General features: G+C 43.7%; 1 protein-coding gene across 2 annotated transcripts in view; it reads right to left on the bottom strand.

Moving 5' to 3' along the window:
• The window catches only part of TAB1 (TGF-beta activated kinase 1 (MAP3K7) binding protein 1), a 99734-nt gene extending 74631 nt beyond the window's left edge, over window positions 1–25103 (bottom strand). Inside the window, exons 1-5 of one of the 2 annotated variants that reach the window (XM_040407138.1) lie at window positions 25034–25103; window positions 21227–21360; window positions 17866–18019; window positions 17472–17558; window positions 166–304 (exon numbers count right to left, since the gene is read on the bottom strand). In XM_040407138.1, the coding sequence (XP_040263072.1) occupies window positions 166–304; window positions 17472–17558; window positions 17866–18019; window positions 21227–21360; window positions 25034–25066 (547 nt within the window). In that variant the 5' untranslated portion in view covers window positions 25067–25103. The remainder of the gene's footprint in view (window positions 1–165; window positions 305–17471; window positions 17559–17865; window positions 18020–21226; window positions 21361–25033) is intronic. The other variant, XM_040407139.1, reaches the window with a different exon arrangement.
• Window positions 25104–25839: the final 736 nt, after the last annotated feature.

Raw genomic sequence — 25839 nt, 5'->3', positions numbered from 1 at the left:
CATGCAGACTGTATCTGTACCACCCTTATTTATCATGCTAATGTCATCATAGTGCCATCTAAATGTTGGTGTCCATTTTAAGTGCCTAAAGATCATGGAAAGAAATGTGCCTGTTTGTCTCTGAAAATTACAATACCTTAAAACTGGAGTTTCTGTGTTACATACCAACATTAGCGACGTAAAGTTTGTTGTTCACAATTAACACGACAATAACCATGGCGCCCCCATAAATCTCCTTCTCTAGGGTGTTAAGTCGCTCTACAATCTTCTGGTACTGGCTGGGGAGCTGCTGAAGTGCTGTACCCTACGACAAATGAAAAGGAAAATAAGGATGAGTAAATTAAAAGGGGTTGTCCTCTTTTTAGTATTGATGACCTAACCCTCAGGATTAGTCATCAATATCAGATAAGCGGGAGTCCGACATCTGGCTCCCCTGCTGATCAGCTGCTGGAAGAGAACGCAGACCTCATACCAGAGCTGCTTTCTATGCTCTGTTTACCTGCTTGCCGCAGCAATTGCAGTGGTGAGCAGGTGTAATTGCAACTATGGCATCCCCCTTCACTTCTATGGGACAGCTCCTTCCTATACACTTGAACAGAGAGAGCTGTCCCATAGAAGTGAATAGGGACGCCATACTTGCAATTACACCTGCTCACCACTGCAGTTTCTGCGGCAATTAGCTGATTGGCAGCAGTGCCGGCAGTCAGAACCCCGCCAATCTGACATTTATGACCTATCCTGAGGACAGGTCATTAATAGTAAAAAGCGGATATACCCTTAAATAAGCTGCAAATTACTAACACCCCCCCCCCCCCTAATTATGTAGCTCTTCGGCATCGCTTTGTTTAAGGATCTTGAGTAACCATAATGCAGTACATTCACTTGAAGTCACTGGTCCAGCAGCGTACAGTCACTCCTATCAAAACTGCCTCCCAGCCAAGCCTAACCAACAACCGGGTGTGAGAGGGGTGCTCACCAGTGAGGCCAATCAGCACTGCAATACTATATCTACAGTGTAGAAAATATCCTGAACTAACAAATGTTTAAACGATAAAACAATCAATCATTCAAGTCATGTGCTGGAGCCTTTTTATAGAATCACAAAAACGCTCTCTTTAGGGTTGTATGAAAATTTGAAATGACATGAAATGTTGTGCACTCGCTACATGGCTGTAAAAATATTGTAATGTACAATATAACACTACAGGGGATGCAGTATATAGAGGCTGTGGGCGCTTCTTTTCCTGTTCAGTTGCATTAATGCTAATGCAGAACTAGACACATTTAGTCAGGACTGGGGTGGAAGAGCCCACAGCGAGACGACGGCACAGTAAAGGCAAGGACGGGTAAGTAATATGTAAAACATCTTCCTTCCACAGGTTAGTAACATCTACAGATTAGGCAAAATGGCTGGGGAACCTCTTTAAGCATTAAGCCATAGAGCCTAATGCTATTGAGGATTTTCACCGACTAAGGCCTCATGCACATGGCCGTTGTTTTGGTCCGCATCCGAGCCGCAGTTTTGGCTTCAATGGGGGCGCAAAAGATGCAGACAGCACTCCGTGTGCTGTCCGCATCCGTTGCTCCGTTCCGTGGCCCCGCAAAAAAAATATAACATGTCCTATTCTTGTCCGCGCTTTGTGGACAAGAATAGGCAGTTATATGTAAAGGCTGTCAGTGCCGTTCCGCAAATTGTGGAACGCGCACGGATGCCATCCGTGTTTTGCAGATCCGCGATTTGCGGACCGCAAAACACACCACGGTCGTGTGCATGCGGCCTAAAAACCATAATAGTATTTTTCCCATTGTATAATGTATTCCATTATACTGGTATCTACACATGCATTTCTATACCAGTATATGGAAGAAAAGGGATGTAAATGACAAGCTCTGCCTCTAATGCCACCAGATGTAAGGCAGCTATCCTATAACTCAATGTTGTTCAGCTCTTTAACTAAGCCTTGAGACATGACTTAGATATTAAATAAGCCAGCAACACATCTGCAGACAGCTGTTTTGGGGTGATTGCCCCTCATCAGTGCAGAGCAGAGAGTACTGGCTTAACTGGGTGAGAGGCCAGTCAGGGTTAGGGGGGTACTATCTCTCCTTAGGGAGAGAGCTCCTTAATCAGTGTGAGGAGATGTATAGGCCATACAATGCTCCTCTGGAATTCTGGGAGGGAAGGGATGCAAATGAGCTCTTAACAAGCTCTGCCTCTAATGCCACCAGCTGTAAGGCAGCTATCCTATAAGTCAATGTTCAGCTCATTAACTAAGCCTTGAGACATGACTTGGATATTAAATAAGCCAGTACCTCATTGCATCCCTTTCCTCCCAGAATTCCAGAGGAGTAAAAAGCCCAAAATTTCAAAATGCCCCTATAAGTTACAGAGGGGAACAAAAAGATTGAATTGGAAAAAGAGGACCTATACTAAAGATAGATAAATGCTCAAAAAACAAACCCTACCGTCAGGAAGGCAAACCGTACTTGGTCCTCTCTAATATTAGAAAAATAGCAGTAGCTAAATACGATTACAGCGCAAATAGTCTAAGGAGGGAGAAATGTTCCCTAAGCGTCTCACCAATGTTTTCTCTGAGGAGGCGCCAAGCCGAACAGCGCTTCCCCATTTAAAGCCTGCCCCCCGTCCCTTGTACCTTCTAGGGTGAGCAATTTTAGGGAAAGATAGTCCTGATCCCAACACAATCTGCCAAGAGACACGGAACCTTCCCCAAAAAGAGTTCGACTGACAGAGGGATTCTTTGTAAAGACGATTACCGACCTTGCAGTTGAACAAGTCAACCATAACAATCATATGCTAGAGGTGGTAAGATCTAATTGTTCACTTTTCACCATTTTGTATCTTTATATTCATGAGGACTGCACTTATTTTAACTAATTTTGAGTAAAAGTTATGTATTAATATATTCCACATCCTCTTTTGGTATATGCACAAAATAAATTATAATAATCACAAAACCATCCTCTATAGAAGGAGAACAATTAAAATAATTGAAGAGGCATTTCCGTCAAATAACGGAAATCAATGCCTCCTGATGGACTGTGCTTACTACAAAATGAACTCCTCTTGACAGACCAGACTTACTATACAGTTGCAAGAAAAAGTATGTGAACCCTTTGGAATTATATGGATTTCTGCACAAATTGGTCATAAAATGTGATCTGATCTTCATCTAAGGCTACTTTCACACTAGCGTTCGGAGCGGGTCCGTCTGATGTTTCATCAGACGGATCCGCTCCTATAATGCAGACGTTTGCATCCGTTCAGAACGGATCCGTCTGCATTATAACTTAGAAAAATTTCTAAGTGTAAAAGTAGCCTGAACGGATCCGTCCAGACTTTACATTGAAAGTCAATGGGGGCGGATACGTTTGAAGATTGAGCCATATAGTGTCATCTTCAAACGGATCTGTCCCCATTGACTTACATTGTAAGTCTGGACGGATCAGCTTGCCTCCGCACGGCCAGGCGGACACCCGAACGCTGCAAGCAGCGTTCAGGTGTCCGCTCGCTGAGTGGAGCAGAGGCTGAACACTGGCAGACTGATGCATTCTCAGCGGATCCGCCTCCACTGAGAATGCATTAGGGCTGGACGGCTGCGTTCGGGGCCGCTTGTGAGCCCCTTCAAACGGAGCTCACGAGCGGACACCCGAACGCTAGTGTGAAAGTAGCCTAAGTCACAACAATAGATAATCACAGTCTGCTTAAACTAATAACACACAAATAATTAAATGTTACCATGTTTTTATTGAACACACCATGTAAACATTCACAGTGCAGGTGGAAAAAGTATGTGAACCCTTGGATTTAATAACTGGTTGAACCTCCTTTGGCAGAAATAACTTCAACCAAACGTTTCCTGTAGTTGCAGATCAGATGTGCACAACGGTCAGGAGTAATTCTTGACCATTCCTCTTTACAGAACGGTTTCAGTTCAGCAATATTCTTGGGATGTCTGGTGTGAATCGCTTTCTTGAGGTCATGCCACAGCATCTCAATCGGGTTGAGGTCAGGACTCTGACTGGGCCACTCCAGAAGACGTATTTTCTTCTGTTTAAGCCATTCTGTTTTTGATTTACTTCTATGCTTTGGGTCGTTGTCCTGTTGCAACACCCATCTTCTGTTGAGCTTCAGCTGGTGGACAGATGGCCTCAAGTTCTCCTGCAAAATGTCTTGATAAACTTGGTAATTCATTTTTTCTTCGATGATAGCAATCTGTCCAGGCCCAGACGCCGCAAAGCAGCCCCAAACCAGCCCCAAACCATGATGCCCCCACTACCATACTTCACAGTTGGGATGAGGTTTTGATGTTGGTGTGCTGTGTCTCTTTTTCTCCACACATAGTGTTGTGTGTTTCTTCCAAACAACTCAACTTTGGTTTCATCTGCCCACAGAATATTTTGCCAGTACTGCTGTGGAACATCCAGGTGCTCTTGTGCAAACTGTAAACGTGCAGCAAGGTTTTTTTGGACAGCAGTGGCTTCCTCTGTGGTATCCTCCCATGAAATCCATTCTTGTTTAGTGTTTTACGTATTGTAGATTCGCTAACAGGGATGTTAGCATATGCCAGAGACTTTTGTAAGTCTATAGCTGACACTCTAGGATTCTTCTTCACCTCATTGAGCAGTCTGCGCTGTGTTCTTGCAGTCATCTTAACAGGACGGCCACTCCTAGGGAGAGTAGCAGCAGTGCTGAACTTTCTCCATTTATAGACAATTTGTCTTACCGTGGACTGATGAACAGCAAGGCTTTTGGAGATACTTTTATAACCCTTTCCAGCTTTATGCAAGTCAACAATTCTTAATCGTAGGTCTTCTGAGAGCTCTTTTGTGCGAGGCATCATTCACATCAGGCAATGCTTCTTGTGAAAGCAAACCCAGTACTGATGTGTGTTTTTTATAGGGCAGCTGTAACCAACACCTCCAATCTCATCTCTTTGATTGGACTCCAGTTGGCTGACACCTCACTCCAATTAACTCTTGGAGATGTCATTAGTCTAAGGGTTCACATACTTTTTCCACCTGCACTGTGAATGTTTACATGGTGTGTTCAATAAAAACATGCAAAAGAACAAGAAAACGGAGCTTATAGTACCAAAAATAAAAATATACTTTATTGTAACCCACGCCCTGGAAAAAGTCTATGGTTAGACTCTTCCTGCCATTCATCAGCGCAGGGCGCACTAAGGTTATCATACTGCTCTTTGGTCATTGGTTGGTCATTGTACCATGTATTTTCCACCAATCCATACCTATATGCTTTACAATTGATCCGTGTGCTATCCCAGGGTGGCGCTCTTTTTCTGCTCCCATTCACTTTTTAATGGCATATCATTTACTTGCTTCTTAAACTTATATATAATTTTTAATATGTTACAATAAAGTATATTTTTATTTTTGGTACTATGAGCTAGGGGTGGGCGATATGGCCTAAAATCTATATTGCGATATAATTTTAAGCATGTGCGATATGCGATATATATTGCGATATATTGTTTTCTATATTTGGGGGGGCGTGTTTAAACTTTTTTTTACTTTTTATTTAATAACTATTAGTCTCCTTAAGGGCTAGAACGTAGAACCCTTGTCATATTCACCCTAATAGAGCTCTATTAGGGTGAATAGGACTTTACACTCTCCCTGCTGCCCTGTGCTTTGTGCACACAGCAGCAGGGAGCTGATCCCCCTCCCTCCCCTAAACGGTGCCATCCACAGATCCCCCCCCCTCCCCTAAACGGTGCCATCCACAGATCCCCCCCTCCCCTAAACAGTGCCATCCACAGATCCCCCCCCTCCCCTAAACGGTGCCATCCACAGATCCCCCCCCCCCCCTCCCCTAAACGGTGCCATCCACAGATCCCCCCCTCCCCTAAACGGTGCCATCCACAGATCCCCCCCCCTCCCCTAAACGGTGCCATCCACAGATCCCCCCCCCCTCCCCTAAACGGTGCCATCCACAGATCCCCCCCTCCCCTAAACGGTGCCATCCACAGATCCCCCCCTCCCCTAAACGGTGCCATCCACAGATCCCCCCTCCCCTAAACGGTGCCATCCACAGATCCCCCCCTCCCCTAAACGGTGCCATCCACAGATCCCCCCCCTCCCCTAAACGGTGCCATCCACAGATCCCCCCCCCCTCCCCTAAACGGTGCCATCCACAGATCCCCCCCCCCCCTCCCCTAAACGGTGCCATCCACAGACACCCCCCCTCCCCTAAACGGTGCCATCCACAGATCCCCCCCTCCCCTAAACAGTGCCATCCACAGATCCCCCCCTCCCCTAAAAGGTGCCATCCACAGATCCCCCCCTCCCCTAAACGGTGCCATCCACAGATCCCACAAATCAAATTGGCTTCTCAGGAGATATATATGTTAAAGGCATCTCATTCAGTAGTACTGCCTATATATGCCTTTAACATATATATCTCCTGAGAAGCCAATTTGATTCTAAAGGGTTAATTTAATTCATCCTGTAATCTAAACTCTGTGTCATCTGTCCCTTCTCTTATCTCTCTGCTCCTTATCACTGCTGCAACAAGAGCCGACAGCCTCAGTGTAACCTGCTCTACAGTCTGACAGCCTCAGTGTAACCTGCTCTACAGTCTGACTCGCGGCTCTTCTAACTCAATGAATCGAATGAGTCACTGACTGAGTCGGATCTTTAGATTCTTGTGACTCATTCGATTCCTTTAGACTCCCCGACCCTGCACTACTCCGAGGACTCGCGTCAGAGCTGCTACTGTGCTGTGCTGGCCTCGCCCCCTCAGCTCTGGTCGGTGATTGGTTGGTGGGCGGGGAGGGGCGGGGCTGGCAGAAGCAGCTCTTCCACTCTAAGATCATATTACTGACTCCTCCCGAGTCCCTCCCTCAGACTCCTGCTGCCAGCGTGAGGTGAGCTGAGCGTCTCTGTCTGCAGTGTCTGTGTGCTGGGACTGAGAGCCGATTCAAACAGATCGGATCATTCAAGTGAATCGACTCCTCCGGTTCACTGAACTGAATCGATTCAAATGAACGATTCGTTCATGAACCGGACATCACTAGTTACCGGAGCTAAGACCTAGTAAGGTATACAGTAAAGAGATCACCAATTAATAAAGTTAAAGTTACTGATTAGGCTACTTTCACACTTGCGGCAGAGAGATCCGGCAAGCAGTTCCGTCGCCGGAACTGCCTGCCGGATCAGGCAAAATGTATGCTAACTGATGGCATTAGTAAGACTGATCAGGATCCTGATCAGTCTTAAAAATGCCTGATCAGTTGAAAAAATGCATTGAAATGCCGGATCCGTCTTTCCGGTGTCATCCGGCAAAAACGGATCCGGCATTTATTTTTTCACCTTTTTTTCAGTCTGCGCATGCGCATACCGGAAGGACGGATCCGGCATTCCGGTATTCTGAATGCCGGATCCGGCACTAATACATTCCTATGGGAAAAAATGCCTGATCCGGCATTCAGGCAAGTCTTCAGTTTTTTTAGCCGAAGATAAAACCGTAGCATGCTACGGTTTTCTCTTTTGCCTGATCAGTCAAAACGACTGAACTGAAGACATCCTGATGCAAACTGAACGGATTACTCTCCATTCAGAATGCATGGGGACATACCTGATCAGTTCTTTTCCGGTATAGAGCCCCTGTGACGGAACTCTATGCCGGAAAAGAACAACGCAAGTGTGAAAGTAGCCTTAGTTTTTAAATGTTCTACTGTCAGCGGCGTGGCCCTGTATGTTCTAACCCCCAGGCAAGCGTCCCTGTCACCATGGGAACGCCTGGGGGTTAGAATATACCATCGGATTTGAGTTTTCACGCGCTCACTGAGATCGTGAAAACTCAATGATTTACTGTCAGTCCCTCCCCTCCTCCTCTTTTGTCATTGGTGGTCAGCGGCAGCCGCGCACAGTGGGGAGGGACTCTCTCCTTCTCCACTGTGCCGGCTCAGGATCATATCGCGGTCCGGCGATATAGGCGATATGCTCAAAATCCATATCGTGGCACAAATTTATATCGCATATCGTCTATATCGCCCACCCCTACTATGAGCTCCGTTTTCTTGTTCTTTCGCCATTTCACTCGGGAGCTTGTACCGAGTTATAAACTACGGGTGTCCTTTGTGGTTACATTGGGTGGGCACTGTTTTCCACCCCCCTTTGGGACGCCCTTGGTCTTCTTTGTTTTTCAATAAAAACATGGTAAAATTTAATTCTTTGTGTGTTATTAGTTTAGGCAGACTGTAATTGTCTATTGTTGTGACTTAGATGAAGATCAGATCACATTTTATGACCAATTTGTGCAGAAATCCATATCATTCCAAAGGGTTCACATACTTTTTCTTGCAACTGTATACTGGATGTCTCCTGACGGACCGCACTGACTATAAAATGAACTCCTCCTGACGGACCGCAAGGACTATAAAATGAACGCCTCCTGATGGACCGCAAGGACTATAAAATGAACGCCTCCTGATGGACTACACTGACTATAAAATGAACGCCTCCTGATGGACTACACTGACTATAAAATGAACGCCTCCTGATGGACTACACTGACTATAAAATGAACTCCTCCTGACGGACCGCACGGACTATAAAATAAACTCCTCCTGACGGACCGCACGGACTATAAAATGAATGCCTCCTGACGGACCACAGTGAACAAAAAAAGAAAACTCCTCCTGACAGACCACACGGACTACAAAATGAACTCCTGAAGGAATTCATTCATTATAAAACAAACGCCTCCTGATGGACTGCACTGACTATAAAATTAATGTCATCTGATGGACCCAGTGACTGTTAGAAAACCTGGAACTTTACTGGAAAATAAGATGCAGCATGCTGAATATAATCCCTTACCATGTAATCCTCTTTGGGCTGAATTAGACATTTTTATTGATGCCATGTCTCAGACATTTACAACATCCAGATCACAGCATCAGATTAGTTGCACGAAACACACAGACATCAGTAAAGTCTCCACATTACACTGTCGCCCTGTCCATACTGGATCTTTAGTGTAAAACATGCAGAGTGCTTCTCTATCGATACCATCAGGGGGTTGTTCACGTTATGTTTTTGTCCCTTGCTTAACATATATGATGGTGGGGGATCCTGATTCAGGATCCTGAAAGGCAAATCTCCCTCGCTATGGCACTATACAGGAATAAGGAGGGGAATTTATCTTGATAGATTTAGTATTCTGCAGTATATATTACAGCTCCAGACCTTGAAAGGCAAATCTGAGAGAGTGGAGAAGGATTTATTTAGGTAGACATTGGGGAAAATATTTGAGGTAAGTTTTGCTTGAGTCTATGTTAGAGTACTTTATGCCACATTTATCAAATGATGCTTGATAAATTTGTCTCATCCTTAAACTTAAGACTTGTCTAGAAAAGCTACTTCAGTTTTCCTACTCCATCCTTCTACTGTGTTGAGATTGCAAGTGAAACTTATTAACATAGCTTACCATGACAACTCTCCCACTCATCGTTCAAAAAAAAGAGTGAGTAGTGTAACAATGCTAAAAGTCGCAAAAGACCCATTTCGCAACTTTATGAAGGCAGAATTCTGGAATGAACGCATGATAAATCAAGGCCTTATTATTTAGCAGTCCCTATTACAGTCCCACATAATGGAGGAGATTTATCAAAACTGATGTAAAGGAAAACTGGCTTAGTTGCCCAAAGCAACCAATCAGATTCCACCTTTCATTTTCAAAGGAGCTCCTAAAAATGAAAAGTGAAATATGATTGGTTGCTATGGGCAAGTAAGCCAGTTTTCCTTTAACCAATTTTGATAAATGACCTTCAATGTGTTACCCAGCTTTCCTAGAACCCTGAAGAGCAAATCTGATTAGCTATTATACAGCACAGAGGATTTGGCACTGGGATTCATACTCTGCTTTTCCAGGCTCCTGGCTAGCAAATCCAGCTATTCCCAATTTACCAGTTCAGAAATAGGCTGATCTGGGATTCTGCAGTCTGGGAAAGCTGGGTAACAATCTGGGTTGGTGATGGGGGCATATTGCTTATATAAAATACAAACTATGCCGCCCTGACATAGTGAGTGAATCTATCATATGATGTCAGGGCAACGTAATCTGTTGTCATCAATGTAGTTCTACAGTCTTGTCACCTAGCTTTTCCAGGACCCTGAATGGAAATTTGGTCTAGCTTTATGAAGGGACTTAGGGAAAGCTGGCTAACAACATGTGTAGAAATGTAAAGGAGGCACGCTTGGTACTTTCATTCTTAATTACGTGCAGATAGAGACTGGGGGCAAAGTAGTGGGACTGGGGGAGAAATGGAAGGAGGGTCTAGAACAGCTCAGAAGGAAACGTGTAAGGTATAAAATATACATAAACCTCTCAAATGTATGTATACTAATGCCAGAAGCCTGACTAATAAAACTGGGGAACTGGAATTAGTGATGTGTGAGGAGAACTATGATATAGTGGGAATAACTGAGACATGGCTGGATGATAGCTATGACTGGGCAGTTAATGTACAAGGTTACAGTCTGTTTACAAAGGATCGCCAAAACCGGAGAGGGGGAGGGGTCTGCCTTTATGTAAAGTCCTGTCAAAAGCTCACAGTCCGAGAAGATATAAGTGAGGGACATGAACATGTGGAGTCACTGTGGGTAGAGATACATGGAGGCAAAAATAATAATAAATTACTAACAGGAGTTTACTATAAACCACCTAATATACCAGAGTCCACAGAAAATCTACTACGAAACGAGATAGACGAGGCGGCAAATCATAATGAGGTGGTTATTATGGGGGACTTTAACTACGCAGATATAGACTGGGAAACTGAAAGCTGTACATCTCATAAAGGAAACAGGTTCTTGGCAATAACCAAAGACAATTACCTTTCCCAACTGGTTCAGAACCCGACTAGAGGGACGGCCATAATGGACTTAATATTAACCAATAGACCTGACAGAACAACAGATGTGCAGGTCGGGGGACACCTGGGAAATAGTGACCATAAAGTAATAACCTTCCAATTATCATTCAAAAGAGCGTTTCTACAGGGAGGAACAAAAATACCAAACTTCAAAAAAGCTAAATTTAGCCAACTAAGAGAGGCCATAGGCCAAACTAACTGGGACAAAGTCCTCAAAAATAAAAATACAGCAACAAAATAGGATATTTTTAAAAGCATCCTAAAACTAATTGTGAGAGGTACATACCGTATGGGAATAAAAGGTTAAGGAACAAGAAAAAAACAATGTGGATAAATAGAACTGTAAAGAAAGCAATAAATGACAAAAAGAAAGCATTTAAATCACTAAAACAGGAGGGTGGCGAAGAAGCACTGAAAAACTACAAGGAAAAAAATAGAATATGTAAAAAAAACTAATAAAAGCGGCCAAACTAGAGACAGAGACATTAATTGCCAAATAGAGCAAAACTAACCCTAAAATGTTTTTCAATTATATAAATGGTAAAAAGTATAAATCTGAAGGTGTTGGCCCTTTACAGAGTAATGAGGGGGGAGTTTCAGAGAGTGTTGAGGAGAAAGCAAAGCTATTAAATATCTTTTTCTACATTGTATTCACTGAAGAAAATAAACTGTCAGATGGAATGCAGAATGTAAAAGTTAATTCCCCATTAAAAGTTCCCTGTCTGACCCAGGAAGAAGTACAGCGGCGTCTTAAAAAGATTAAAATAGACAAAGCGCCACGACCGGATGGCATACACCCCCGTATCCTAAGAGAATTAAGATATGTCATAGCCAGACCCTTATTTCTGATATTTGCGGACTCTATACTGACAGGGAATGTTCCACAGGATTGGCGCATAGCAAATGTGGTGTCAATATTCAAAAAGGGTCCAAAAACAGAGCCCGGGAACTATAGGCTGGGAAGTTTAACATCTGTCGTGGGTAAACAGTTTATAGGTTTTCGAAGAGATGCTATCTTAGAGCATCTCAATGGAAATAAGCAAATAACGCCATATCAGCATGGCTTCATGAGGGATCGGTCATGTCAAACTAATTTAAACAGTTTCTATGAGGTGGTAAGTTCTAGACTTGACAGCCGCGAATCAATGGATGTCGTATATCTGGACTTCTCCAAAGCATTTGACACTGTACCACATAAAAGGTTAGTAAAATGAGAATGCTTGGAACTAAGAGAAAATGTCTGTATGTGGGTAAGTAACTGGCTCAGTAATAGAAAACAGAGGGTAGTTATTAATGGTACATACTCAGATGGGTCACTGTCACTAGTGGAGTACCTCAGGGGTCAGTATTGAGCCCTATTCTCTTCAATATACTTATTAATGATCTTGTAGAAGGCTCGCACAGTAAAATATCAATTTTTGCAGATGACACTAAACTGTGTAAAGTAATTGATACTACTACAGAGGGATCTGGATAGATTGGAGGCTTGGGCAGATAAGTGGCAGATGAGGTTTAACACTGACAAATGTAAAGTTATGCACATAGGAAGGAATAATGCAAGTCACCCGTACATACTAAATGGTAAAACACTGGGTAACACTGACATGGAAAAGAACCTAGGAATTTTAGTGAACAGCAAACTAAGCTGTAAAAACCAGTGTCAGGCAGCTGCTGCCAAGGCCAATAAGATAATGTGATGAGAACATAGTCCTATCACTTCACTAGTCAGACCACACATGGAGTACTGTGTACAGTTCAGGGCTCCTGTGAACAAGGCAGACATAGCAGAGCTGGAGAGGTCAGAGGAGGACAACTAAAGTAATAACTGGAATGGGGGAACTACAGTACCCTGAAAGATCATCAAAATAAGGGTTATTCACTTTAGAAAATAGACGACTGAGGGGAGATCTAATTAATATGTATAAATATATCAGGGGTCAGTACAGAGATCTCTCCCATCATCTATTTATCCCCAGGACTGTGACTGTGACGAGGGGACATCCTCTGCATCTGGAGGAAGGAAGGTTTGTACACAAACATAGAAAAGGATTCTTTACGGTAAGAGCAGTGAGACTATGGAACTCTCTGCCTGAGGAGGTGGTGATGGGGAGTTCACTAAAAAAGTTCAAGAGGGGCCTGGACGTATTTCTGGAGTGTAATAATATTACAGACTATAGCTACTAGAGAGGGATCGTTGGTCCAGGAAGTTATTCTGATTGCCTGATTGGAGTCAGGATGGAATTTTTTCCCCTTAACCCCTTAGGACGTACCGGTGCGCCACGTTTGCCGAGTCCTTAAGGACTCAGGACGTACCAGTACGTCCTAAGTTTAAAAATAGATTGCGGCACGGTGGGGGTTAATAGGAACAGGATGCCCTCTGAAATAATTCAACGAGCATACTGTCACAACGCCGGGGGGGGGGGGGTTAATTCCCATGCGGCTCTGGGGGAGACCCGATGGCATGGAAGGCAGCGCGATGTCTAAGGAAGGCATCGCGCTGCCTTCCGGTGACGAGCCTGTGAGATCCAGCCCCCTGGATCTCACAGGCCGGAAGCTGTATGAGTAATACTCACTGTATTACTCATACAGCCAACAGAAGTATTGGAATGCATTGTAAAGGATCAGACCCCCAAAAGTTCAAGTCCCAAAGTGGGACAAAAAAAATTACAAGTTTCAAGTAAAAATAAACAAAAACGTAATTTTCCCCAAATAAAGTTAAAAAAAAAAAGGTAAAAAATAGGCAAAAAAAAGTATACATATTAGGCATCGCCGCGTCCGTATCGACCGGCTCTATAAACATATCACATGACCTAACCCCTCAGATGAACACCGTAAAAAATAAAAAATAAAAACTGTGCTAAATAAACAATTTTTTGTCACCTTACATCACAAAAAGTGTAATAGCAAGCGATCAAAAAGTCATATGCACCCCAAAATAGTGCCAATCAAAGTCATCTCATCCCTCAAAAAATGAGACCCTACCTAAGATAATCGCCTAAAAACTGAAAAAATTATGGCTCTCAGACTATGGAAACACTAAAACATGATTTTTTTGGCTTCAAAAAAGAAATCATTGTGTAAAACTTACATAAATAAAAAAAAGTATAAATATTAGGTATCGCCGCATCCGTGACAACCTGGTCCATAAAAATATCACATGATCTAACCTGTCAGATGAATGTTGTAAATAACAAAAAATAAAAACGGTGCCAAAACAGCTATTTCTTGTTATCTTGCCTCACAAAAAGTGTAATATAGAGCATATGTACCCTAAACTAGTACCAACAATACTGCCACCCTATCCCGTAGTTTCTAAAATGGGGCCCATTTTTTGGAGTTTCTACTCTAGGGTTGCATCAGGGGGGCTTCAAATGGGACATGGTGTAAAAAAAAACAGTCCAGCAAAATCTGCCTTACAAAAACCGTATGGCATTCCTTTCCTTCTGCGCCCTGCCGTGTGCCCGTACAATAGTTTATGACCACATATGGGGGGTTTCTGTAAACTACAGAATCAGGGCCATAAATATTGAGTTTTGTTTGGCTGTTAACCCTTGCTTTGTTACTGGGAAAAATGGATTAAAATGGAAAATTTGCCAAAAAAGTGAAATTTTTAAATTGTATCTCTATTTTCCATTAATTCTTGTGGAACACCTAAAGGGTTAACGACATTTGTAAAATCAGTTTTGAATACCTTGAGGGGCGTAGTTTCTTAGATGGGGTCACGTTTATGGAGTTTCTACTCTAGGGGTGCATCAGGGGGGCTTCAAATGGAACATGGTGTCAAAAAAAACAGTCCAGCAAAATCTGCCTTCCAAAAACCGAATGGCATTCCTTTCCTTCTGCGCCCTGCCGTGTGCCCGTACAGTAGTTTACGACCACATATGGGGTGTTTCTGTAAACTACAGAATCAGCGCCATAAATATTGAGTTTGGTTTGGCTGTTAACCCTTGCTTTGTAACTGAAAAAAAATTATTAAAATGGAAAATCTGCCAAAAAAGTGAAATTTTTAAATTGTATCTCTATTTTCCATTAATTCTTGTGGAACACCTAAAGGGTTAACAAAGTTTGTAAAATCAGTTTTGAATACCTTGAGGGGGGTATTTTATAGAATGGGTGGTTTCTATTATGTAAGCTTCGCAAAGTGACTTCAGACCTGAACTGGTCCCTAAAAATTGGGTTTTTGAAAATTTTGTAAAAATTTCAAGATTTGCTTCTAAACAAATCCAGATCCAGACATGAAGTAGACATATGGGGAATGTAAAGTAATAACTATTTTTGGAGGTATTACTATGTATTATAGAAGTAGAGAAATTGAAACTTGGAAATTTGCAATTTTTTACAAATTTTTGGTAAATTTGGTATTTTTTTTATAAATAAAAATAAATTTTTTTGACTTCATTTTACCAGTGTCATGAAGTATAATATGTGACGAAAAAACAATCTCAGAATGGCCTGGATAAGTCAAAGCATTTTAAAGGGACACTGACAGGCCAAATCAGCATATTTAGTTATATATATGACATTACAGGTCTTATACAGTCTATTAAAAGCATCTAAGTATCCCCCCTGTCCACCTTATAAATACGGAAAACTAAAGCTTTATAACCTGCCTGTCTCGTCACCAATCTGCCCAAGGGGCGGCGTTTCATCTCAAAATGCGCCCAGCCAGCCGCTCCCAACTGCCGTTCTGAAGCCCCGCCCAGCTCATCAATATTCACTTCGCTGGGCGGCGGCTACAACTCTCCCCAGTGACGATCCTGCGCATGGGCAATTGAATCCTCCTGGCATCATTCATGTCTAATCTTCTGCGCCTGCGCCCCGCCGTGGTTACATCGCGTCTGCGTACACACCCAGCCTGCGTCTTCGAGGCCGCTGCAGCCTCTGCCTCATGCGCATGCGCCAGGCACTGTACAGAGCAGCGCTTCAGAGCGCTGCTCACTCACATCTCAAAAGGGGTTAATGATAGTGCGTCCGACCTCCAAATCTTCACTCCGCCCTCATTGTCTGTGTGTACACAGTGCAGACAAAGAGAGGCGGAAGAAGAGTTTGAGGTTCGAGTACATCTAGTGTCAATTTCTGGTGGACCAATTTTTCATAATAAAAAGGTAAATAATGTTCCCCCCATTAGTTTCTGTTATACATTTATTTCCCTGCAATTGTAAATGAGATGTGAGTGAGCAGCGCTCTGAAGCGCTGCTCTGAACAGTGCCTGGCGCATGCGCATGAGGCAGAGGCCTCGAAGACGCAGGCTGAGTGTGTACGCAGGCACGATGTAACCACGGCGGGGCGCAGGCGCAGAAGATTAGACATGAACGATGCCAGGAGGATTCAATTGCCCATGCGCAGGATCGTGACTGGGGAGAGTTGTAGCCACCACCCAGCGAAGTGAATATTGATGAGCTGGGCGGGGCTTCAGAACGGCAGTTGGGGCGAGGCTGGCTGGGCGCATTTTGAGATGAAACGCCGCCCCTTGGGCAGATTGGTGACGAGACAGGCAGGTTATAAAACTTTAGTTTTCCGTATTTATAAGGTGGACAGGGGGGATACTTAGATGCTTTTAATAGACTGTTTAAGACCTGTAATGTCATATATATAACTAAATATGCTGATTTGGCCTGTCAGTGTCCCTTTAAAGTTATCAGCACTTAAAGTGACACTGGTCAGATTTGCAAAAAATGGCCAAGTCCGTAAGGTGAAATAGGGCCGAGTCCTTAAGGGGTTAAGTGAGGAAAATCGGCTTCTACCTCACAGTTTTTTTTTGCCTTCCTCTGGATCAACTTGCAGGATAACAGGCCGAACTGAATGGACAAATGAATTTTTTCGGTCTTATATACTATGTTTATACGCTATATCCATAAATATACTATCAGGACAGCTCTGAGCATGTACTATATACGTAGTCTTATCTCCAGCATACCTCCACATGCTATTCAGCTTTCCAAAGCTGCTGAAATTAACCGGTGTACAATTACGCAGTGAAATGAGGAATTATCATGGCGTCACTAGGCAGATTAGCCATTCAGCTGTATGTACTATAGCTGGTAGTAAGTATATACTATTTTGGACTGTTACTAATAGATTACTTCCAACAATTACAAAATGGCCATGCTCACTGTGGAGACAAAAATTATCCAGACTAAACCCAGCCCCCTATTCCTAAACTTCCTGGCTTATGTGCAATAGCATTAGAAGGAGAGAGGGAGGGCCTGCAGCCTGATAGAACAATGCGCTGCTTTTATATTTTTTATTGTCTACTATTGTGATATCTGACGAAACAAGAGCAAATAAAGACACAAAAGGAGGTGTCCTTGGTTCTTTTTTGTGTTTGGATTCTGAGTTTAGTGGCCTTTTAAAAAAAACATGGAGCACTGGTTGTATCGTACCTGGAAATAAATGCTAGTAAGCAAAGAATCAAACCAATATGACCATAGGTGTGAGAAACCTATTACATTATTTTGGGATACAATGAAAATACCAGGAAATAATATTTCAATCTGGAAAAACAAAAACAAAATTGAGCACTGAGACTATGTTCAGAATGAGACTTACCTCCGGTAGCTGAGACAGGAGACTTGCTTTTTCTGCTAGGGAATCATCTATAGACTCGAGGAAACTTCTTTCAACCACATCAAATGCCTTAATAAAACACAATTAAGGTTCATGAGATACAAGACTGGTAGAAAAGGTAAATAACCGTCTCTCAAGAAAGTCATGATGATACCAAACCGGTTATACAAATTCATGGTAATTAAGATGAGCCTCAACTTCTGAAGAATTTAAATAGTTTTAACACACTACATCTAGTATCTGCAATAAATACAGAAATAAACCAGTATAACTTGCCTCAGATAACAAAGCAGTACGTTATAACATACCTGCCATTTTATTTATTTCTTAAAGCCATTCTTTCATCATGTGGAAATATCCCTTTAATGCTACTAACCTGCAAAAGCACTCTCTGAACTTCTGCGTCTGTGACGTCTGAATGCAACTGCCCCAAGAGGAGTTCAGCTGCCAGCCTCTGGCCGACAAAATTTGTGGCTCTGGTTCCATTATAGCCATTGAACACTCCATAAAGATAGATGTTATTCTCTCCCCTGTAGAACGAGACAGCAAATTATTATAACGTGCTGCAATGTGAAAATGTTATGGTATCGGCAACCCTTTAATTTCAGTCACCTCATACTTAAAAGACAACAACTAGTATTAATACCTTCTGACGCAAAGCCTTTTATGATGGCGCTCCAGAGAAAATTGTACCGTATGCAAACTGCAAACCTGACGCATCAGGGCACTGACTGGAAACCAATACAGTTGGTCTCTGTTTAAAGGGGTTGTGAGCATTATAGTGAACTTTTCCCCATTACAGGAAATTGTATAAAATAAAGAATAATCCTATACTTACCTGTTGTCATCGCTCCACCTCTGGTCCTCCTACTGTTTCTACACAACACTGCAGCAGTGACATCAAGGTGTGCTGCATGTGACTGCTGCAGCCAATCGCTGGCCTCAGCAATATACAGCATGAGCTATTGAGGTCCGTGATTGGCTACAGTAGTTATGTACCGGAGTCCGGGAAGTCACTGCTGAAGTCTTGTATTTAAAGAATGGGAGGACCAGAGGTGGAGCCAACAACGGAGCAGGAGAAACAGGTAAGTATAGTACTACTGTTATTCTACACAATTTCCTGGCAGGGGAGAAAGCTTACAAAACATAGACATCCCCTTTAGGCTGCTTTCAAACGATGTGACAATGAGAAAACGAAAAAAAAAATAATAATATTTAAAATAAAAAAAAAATCGGTACAGTACAGTATTAGGCTACTTTCACACTACCGTTCGGAGCGGGTCCGTCTGATGTCTGCCCAGACGGATCCGCTCATATAATGCAGACGATGGGATCCGTTCAGAATGGATCCGTCTGCATTATATTGTAGAAAAAATCCTAAGTGTGAAAGTAGCTTCAGACGGATCCGTCCAGACTTTACATTAAAAGTCAATGGGGGACGGATCCGTTTGAAAATTGAGCCATACTGTGTCAACTTCAAACGGATCCGTCCCCATTGACTTACATTGTAAGTCTGGACGGATCCACTTGCCTCCGCACGGCCAGGCGGACACCCGAACGCTGCAAGCAGTGTTCAGGTGTCCGCCTGCTGAGCGGAGCGGAGGCTGAACGCTGGCAGACTGATGCATTCTCAGTGGATCCGCCTCCACTCAGAATGCATTAGGGCTGGACGGATGCGTTCGGAGTCGCTTGTGAGCCCCTTCAAACGGAGCTCACAAGCGGAGCCCAGAACGCTAGTGTGAAAGTAGCCTTAAAGGGTTTAGGCGTGCCTGTCTTGTTGAACATGTTGTCAAACTGAAAGCAAAATGTAATAGATCTGTGTGAACTGGTCACATTTGAAGAGGTTGTCTCACCAGCAAATGGCCTTTATCATGTAGAGAATTGTCCATATTGCTTTCTTTACTGGCTTAGGCTACTTTCACAGCTGCGTTAGGTGCGGATCCGTCTGGTATCTGCACAGACAGATCCACACCTATAATGCAAACGCTTAGATCCGTTCAGAACGGATTCGTTTGCATTACCATGAACAAAAAAAAAAAAAATTTTTTTTTTTTTTTTTTGTTCATGCTAATGCAAACGGATCCGTTTTGACTTTACATTGAAAGTCAATGGGGGACGGATCCGTTTGAAAACTGAGCCATATTGTGTCATCTTCAAACGGATCCGTCCCCATTGACTTACATTGTAAGTCTGGACGGATCCGTTTGCCTCCGCACGGCCAGGCGGACACCCGAACGCTGCAAGCTGCGTTCAGGTGTCCGCCTGCTGAGCGGAGCGGAGGACAAACGGTGCCAGACTGATGCATTCTGAGCGGATCCACGTCCACTCAGAATGCATTAGGGCAGTACGGATCCATTCGGGGCCGCTTGTGAGAGCCTTCAAACGGAACTCACAAGCGGAGCCCCGAACGCTAGTGTGAAAGTAGCCTTACTTAAAGGGTTTCTGTCACCAGATTTAACCATATTAAGCTAGCTGACATTAGCGATGTGCTAATGACAGCTAAACCTAACTAGCCTATTCCTACTCTTATCTATGCCCCCGCAGGCGCGGTGAGGAAGCTGGCAGCCTGCGAGCGTCTTTCCTTCCCTCACCGCGCCTGCCCCGAATGCCGAACGGCACGAGATTTCACCAGAGCACAGGGCTGGCAGACAGATGCGAGTGCTACCTGGCCCCCTGCTCCTAGAGGATAATTAGCATATTATAAAAGTTATATTTCTGGAGTAACGGGGGCATAGATAAAAGTAGGAATAGGCTAGTTTGGTTTAGCTGACATTAGCACATCGCTAATGTCAGCTAGCTTAATAGGGTTAAATCTGTTGACAGATACCCTTTCATTTTTCCATCACATTATACACTGCTCGTTTCTATGGTTACGACCACCCTGCAATCCAGCAGCAGCGGCCGTGATTGAACCCTATAGGAAAAAGTACCAGCCTATGAGCACACCAGACGATGGTGCCTTTTCCTGTAGTGCGCAAATAGGGCCATCGATGCTGTGGTCGTAACCATGGAAACGAGCAATGTATAATGTGATGGAAAAATTAATCAAGCCAACAAAGGAGGCAATATGGACAATCACAATACATTAGTAAGTGTCTTGTATTAACTTTCTCTACACATGATAAATGCCATTAGCTGAAGTGAGACAGCCCATTTAAAAAGTCTGTAGCCAGAATTAAAGTTACCCCCTATCTAGCGGAATAGCCGAGCACTGTATGTGGCATAGTCCATTGAACTCTCTACTCTATATCACCTCATATTTTCTGAGTTCAGATCTGAGGTAATATTAGAACCAATGTTTCACGTACAATATTTACAAGCATAAAATGTGTTGGAAATTTTGTTATGAAAGCAGAAAGTTGCATGCGGTCATGTCCTTCATCTCAACCCTTCATGTCCAATATCCTTGGAAACAGTTTATTACTGATGCAGCCACATGGGACCAGGACCAGACCCAGGACACTACTGACTATATCCCTGTGGGACCAGGACCAGACCCAGGACACTGTGGAAGTAATGAGGTAGTGACACTATGACCACAGGACACTTCAGCTTGAATGAGCACTGCTTTAAACAGCTGAACAGCGGGGGTGGCGAGAGTCGGACCCCCACTGACCTAACATAGATGTCTATCCTAAGAAGAGGCCATCAGTTTCAGATAACCCCTTTATCTTGTTAATACAACTATATTCTGCACATAAGAAGTTTAGCGAGTTACGAATCACCACGGGATCAACCTGAACTTGAGCCAGTTGTCTTCACAGGGATGCTCTTCCTTGGGGACTCCTTCTGAGTTATAGGACCTGTTTGTAGTGGATCCTATGCCAGATAAATGGCAGAGGGGGAGGTCATCTGTCCAACTCAACTGCTCCTGTAAAAACCCCACAATTCATTTAATGTCAAGCAACAAAAACTACAACAGTCACTTGTCCAAAACTGAAAATGCATTTTCTGGAAGGCTACAACTACTACTAGGCATAGTGTATGAGGCAGATACAAAGTGCAGCACCCTTCACCGTGGAGTATCTGACCAACGTGCTAACAGCACTGTGAAGAGGATGTCATACATGGGATGGTGCCTGCAGTAGCCTGGCCTTGAATTAGTTGGGACAATCTATAACTCATTTTTACTGATGTTTATAGGGTGTCTGAGGGACATACAGGGTCAGCCACCAAGAGTGGTGTCCTCCTTGTCGTGGCAGTACCTCCAAGTGGAGGGAGAACATCCATAGGGCAGGCAGCTAGAGATGGCTGTTTACATTACTGCATTAAAGGGGCTGTGTCACTTCAGCAAGTGGCATGTCTGATTGGTTGCTTGCTGGATCAAAGGAGGCAATATGGACAATCACAATACATTAGCAAGTGCCCTGTATTAACTTTCTCTACATGATAAATGCCATTTGCTGAAGTAAGACAACCCCTTTAAGTGACAACGATATTCCATATATTGTGTATGGGATATCCAGTGGAAAGAAGGAAATGCCCCAGCTGCAGCCACACTATCAACAAGCTGGTCTGTGAGTGATCATACTATCTAACTGATATTTTAAAGGGGTTGTCTCATCACAGACAATGGGGGCATATCGCTAGGATTAGTCTTATAGGTGCCGGTCCCACCGCTGGGACCCGCACCTATATCGGGAACCGAGCCCTGCAAAGTGGTGGCCGTATGACTCTGGTCCGGCAACCACCAAGCGCTCTCCTCATAGAAGTGAATGGGAGCGTACCCGGTGCTGGGACCCGCACCTATATCGGGAACAGAGCTCTGCAAAGTGGTGGCTGGAGGACGCTGGTCCGGCAACCACCAAGCGCTCTCCTCATAGAAGTGAATGGGAGCGCACCACGCATGACCGGTCACCGCACCCATTCATTTCTAGGAGCCTGACGGAAACAGCCGAGCCAGCGTTCGGCTACTTTCGGCGGCCCCATAGAGAATGAATGGAGGGTGGCTGCGCATGCGCAGTGCGCCCTCCAACAGTTTTGGGGCTTTCTATCAGACCAGCACCTATAAGACAATGGGGGCATATTCTAGTGATATGCCCCCATTGTCTGAGATGTGACAACCCCTTTAAAGTAACCTAATAACATTGTACTAACTCTGAAGTGGTCTAGATGTCAATGTGGCGGCATACAGATTTAGTAGGCCCTAGATACACTGCTAATGTACGTATCTTTTTTTTCTTTATATTTAGTGTCGTTTTGGTATATACATATGGTGGCCTCATATAATTGCCTCTGTGTTTTTATTGAGTGGCACCTCCTCCCTGTATTGATTTTAGACACTATCACATTGTTCTGCCTCCGGTAACACCGACACCCCACTGTTTTATACAGACAGCTCCTCATTTTACTGCCTAAAATGTAAATAAAAAAAGCTATACTTAGAAATGTGAGGCGTGCTACATGTGTAAAAACCTCAGAACACCACAACAAAGTAACATATCCTTAATTACACCTAAAAAGAAACATCAAAAAGATGTCTAATTGAAACAAGAGGGATGACAAGTTATCCTCCCCAACGGTCACGAGAACAGAGGCCCCATACCCCGAAATGAATGGAGCAGCTGGTCCGGCGTGTGCTGTTCGATTCATTCTCTAGGAGACTTTGAAGACGTCCAGCCGTCCCATGGAGAATGAATGGAACAGCAGTGTGTGTGCTAGACCTGCAGCTTGATTCATTTCGGGCTACAGGGCATCTGTAATCCATGGGGGTGCCAGTGGTTCCCCACCTACCCAATATTTCTACCCTATGCTGTGGATAGAGGATAACTTGTCATAACCAGAATACCCCTCTAATTATGGAATATAAGAAGTATAAGCAACATAATAAGAAGACCTAAAAAACATGTAATCTTTCCTACGAGGCAAGAAATCTAAATAAATATACAGCACAAAAGCATCAGGAAAATGTATCCTGAATGAGACACTTAGTAAATGGGTAAATAAAAAAGTGCAACTGCAGAATTTACATCCTATGTGTACGTACAAGATTATCAAATAGTTTAGTATTTCCACATTTTGAGCGGTTTTTTGTTCTCTCAGCAGATATAGGCCCTTACAGGGGTATTTCCGCTTGTTAAAAGTCATTCAGGAGGCTCTGAGAGGTACAGACAGAGGGTCAGCTAAAGCCTGCGTCCATTCATCTCCACAGAGTACAGTACCTGGACATTTCCAGAACGCCCATAGAAATGAATGGAGCAGCAGTGGGCATGGCTGACCGGCCACTACCTTTATTTCAGGGGCTCCCTGTGGTACGGGGAACCCATTCTCGTCATTTGATCGGATAGTTACCGCCAATAGATTTTAAAGAGGACCTGTCACCACTACTGACATGTCTGTTTCATTATCTGCATGCATTCCCCATGTAATACCAATGCTGGAACATCGATTCTCATGGCTCTATGTTGTGCCGTTCCTCTATTATTTCTACTAGAAGTTATGTGTGAATTATTAGCAGTCTGCAGTAAGGGTACAGAGGGGTGGTGACCAGTTTGGGGTGTGTCCCTGCACAGTCTCACTCTATCCAATCAGTGCTGCCATTGTCAGACTGTGCAGGTTCACACCCCCAACTGGTTACTCCCCTCTGTACCCTTACTGCAGACTGCTAGCAATTCACTCATAACTTCTAGTAGTAATAATAAAGGAATGGCACAACATAGAGCCATGAGAGTAGAAGCTGCAGAATGGTTATTACATGGGGGATACATGAAGACAATGAGCGGTGACAGGTCCCCTTTAGCAGCCGGAATACCCTTTTACATACAGTTTCACAAAGTGGTTTTACAAAAATCATGTGTTTAAAAGGACTGTCCTGGCACATTTTTACTTTTCTAAGGACAGATGATGAATAGTGAACTATAAAACACATATGAAAAAGTGCATTTTTATTTGCAGCATCTTTCTTAGGTTGGTACGTTTTTTTAATAATTTTTTTTTTTTAGGCATTTACCAAATTCATCTACAAAAAAAAATAAAAAAAAATGGGCTAAAAATGGGCTTTTACTAAAATCCCTCTGTCATTTAACCTGTGGAAGCGAAATAATTTCAGCACTTATCCTTCTGTCCCGCTTGTCGATTCCGCCATCTCGCTGCCCCCATGTGACTGCGGGCTCTTCCGCTGAGGTCCTGAAGACGCAGGAGTCGGTCCAGACCGGACCTCGGGGGAAGGCCCTGCAGCCAGTCCAGGCGGTCACATGATCGCAGCGGAGATGGCGGAACTGGCAGGTAGAGGGCTAAGTACTGCTGAAAGTATCTTGCTCCCTTTAATAAGATAATATTCAAAGCGGCTGCAGTTTTACACCAGGAATTGGAATATGTTCCAAACGGTTCTGTTGTAAAATCCTACCAAACTTTGCCAAAAAGCCCATTTCTAATCCACAGACTCCCACATGCAAGCTATACCAGTGCGACCACTCTGCCTGCACCAAGTGCTCCTGGCAGCTACAGAACGAAGCCTGCCTATGAAAACGCTCTCATCTGCTTAGTATAGCCCCCGTTATTTCCTTCCTCGGCGTTCCTCTACGACCCCACATAAACCCTCTTACATTTTGCATCAGGTTCCTTCTCAGAGCAGCCATCTTGGACCAGAAGTGACGAGACGGCTGATCGCGATCACGTGACTGAGAGCAGTACGCGGTATTAGTGCGACCTCTAGTGGACGAAACGAGTCCTCTCCATGTTACAGAATGAATATGTCCTCTTCATGTAGTCATGCATTTTACCTGAGAAAGAAGCTGCGGTCAGCAAAGCTCAAGCCTATGAGGGTCAGCAGTTTATCATACCTTGTGTTCATTGTGTGAAAGAGCCAGAAATATTTGCACAGTACAATAGGGTTCTTTTACAAAATAGAGCTAAAATTATCTAAATATATAAATTACCAGAATCCAAAATGCATTAGATAATGAAATAATATACAAGAAGAGCTCTGATATACAGATAGGAACCGGACAAAGACTTTAAATGTTGTAAAATGTAATAATGCAAATCTGTGCCTCAGATCAAAAAGAGGGACATTTAAAGGGGTGTTGGGGTTCAGACCCTTCTTCACCCAGGCAGCCCCTCTGAGATGTGCATCCGAGAATATCGTGCTCTGATGTCCCCCTTTGCCCACAGGACAAGGGCTATTTGTTTCTGTTTTACACTGCTAGGCGGTGATGTCACCGGCACTAATGGGTGGGCTTTAGCGCTGCCCTAGCTGTTTTACAGGCTAGGCCAGCGCTAAAGCCCACCCATTAGTGGCGGTGACATCACCAGGAACACTGCTAGGCAGAAGCCTCCACCTAGCAGAGACCCGGTACGTCACCGGATCTAATGAAAAAGCCCTTGACCTGCGCGGTTCAGCACAGGGCAA

This window comes from Bufo bufo, chromosome 9 (assembly GCF_905171765.1).
Source record: "Bufo bufo chromosome 9, aBufBuf1.1, whole genome shotgun sequence".
In the NCBI taxonomy this organism is placed as follows: domain Eukaryota; kingdom Metazoa; phylum Chordata; class Amphibia; order Anura; family Bufonidae; genus Bufo; species Bufo bufo.
This window is presented reverse-complemented; position numbering and strand designations above follow the sequence as displayed.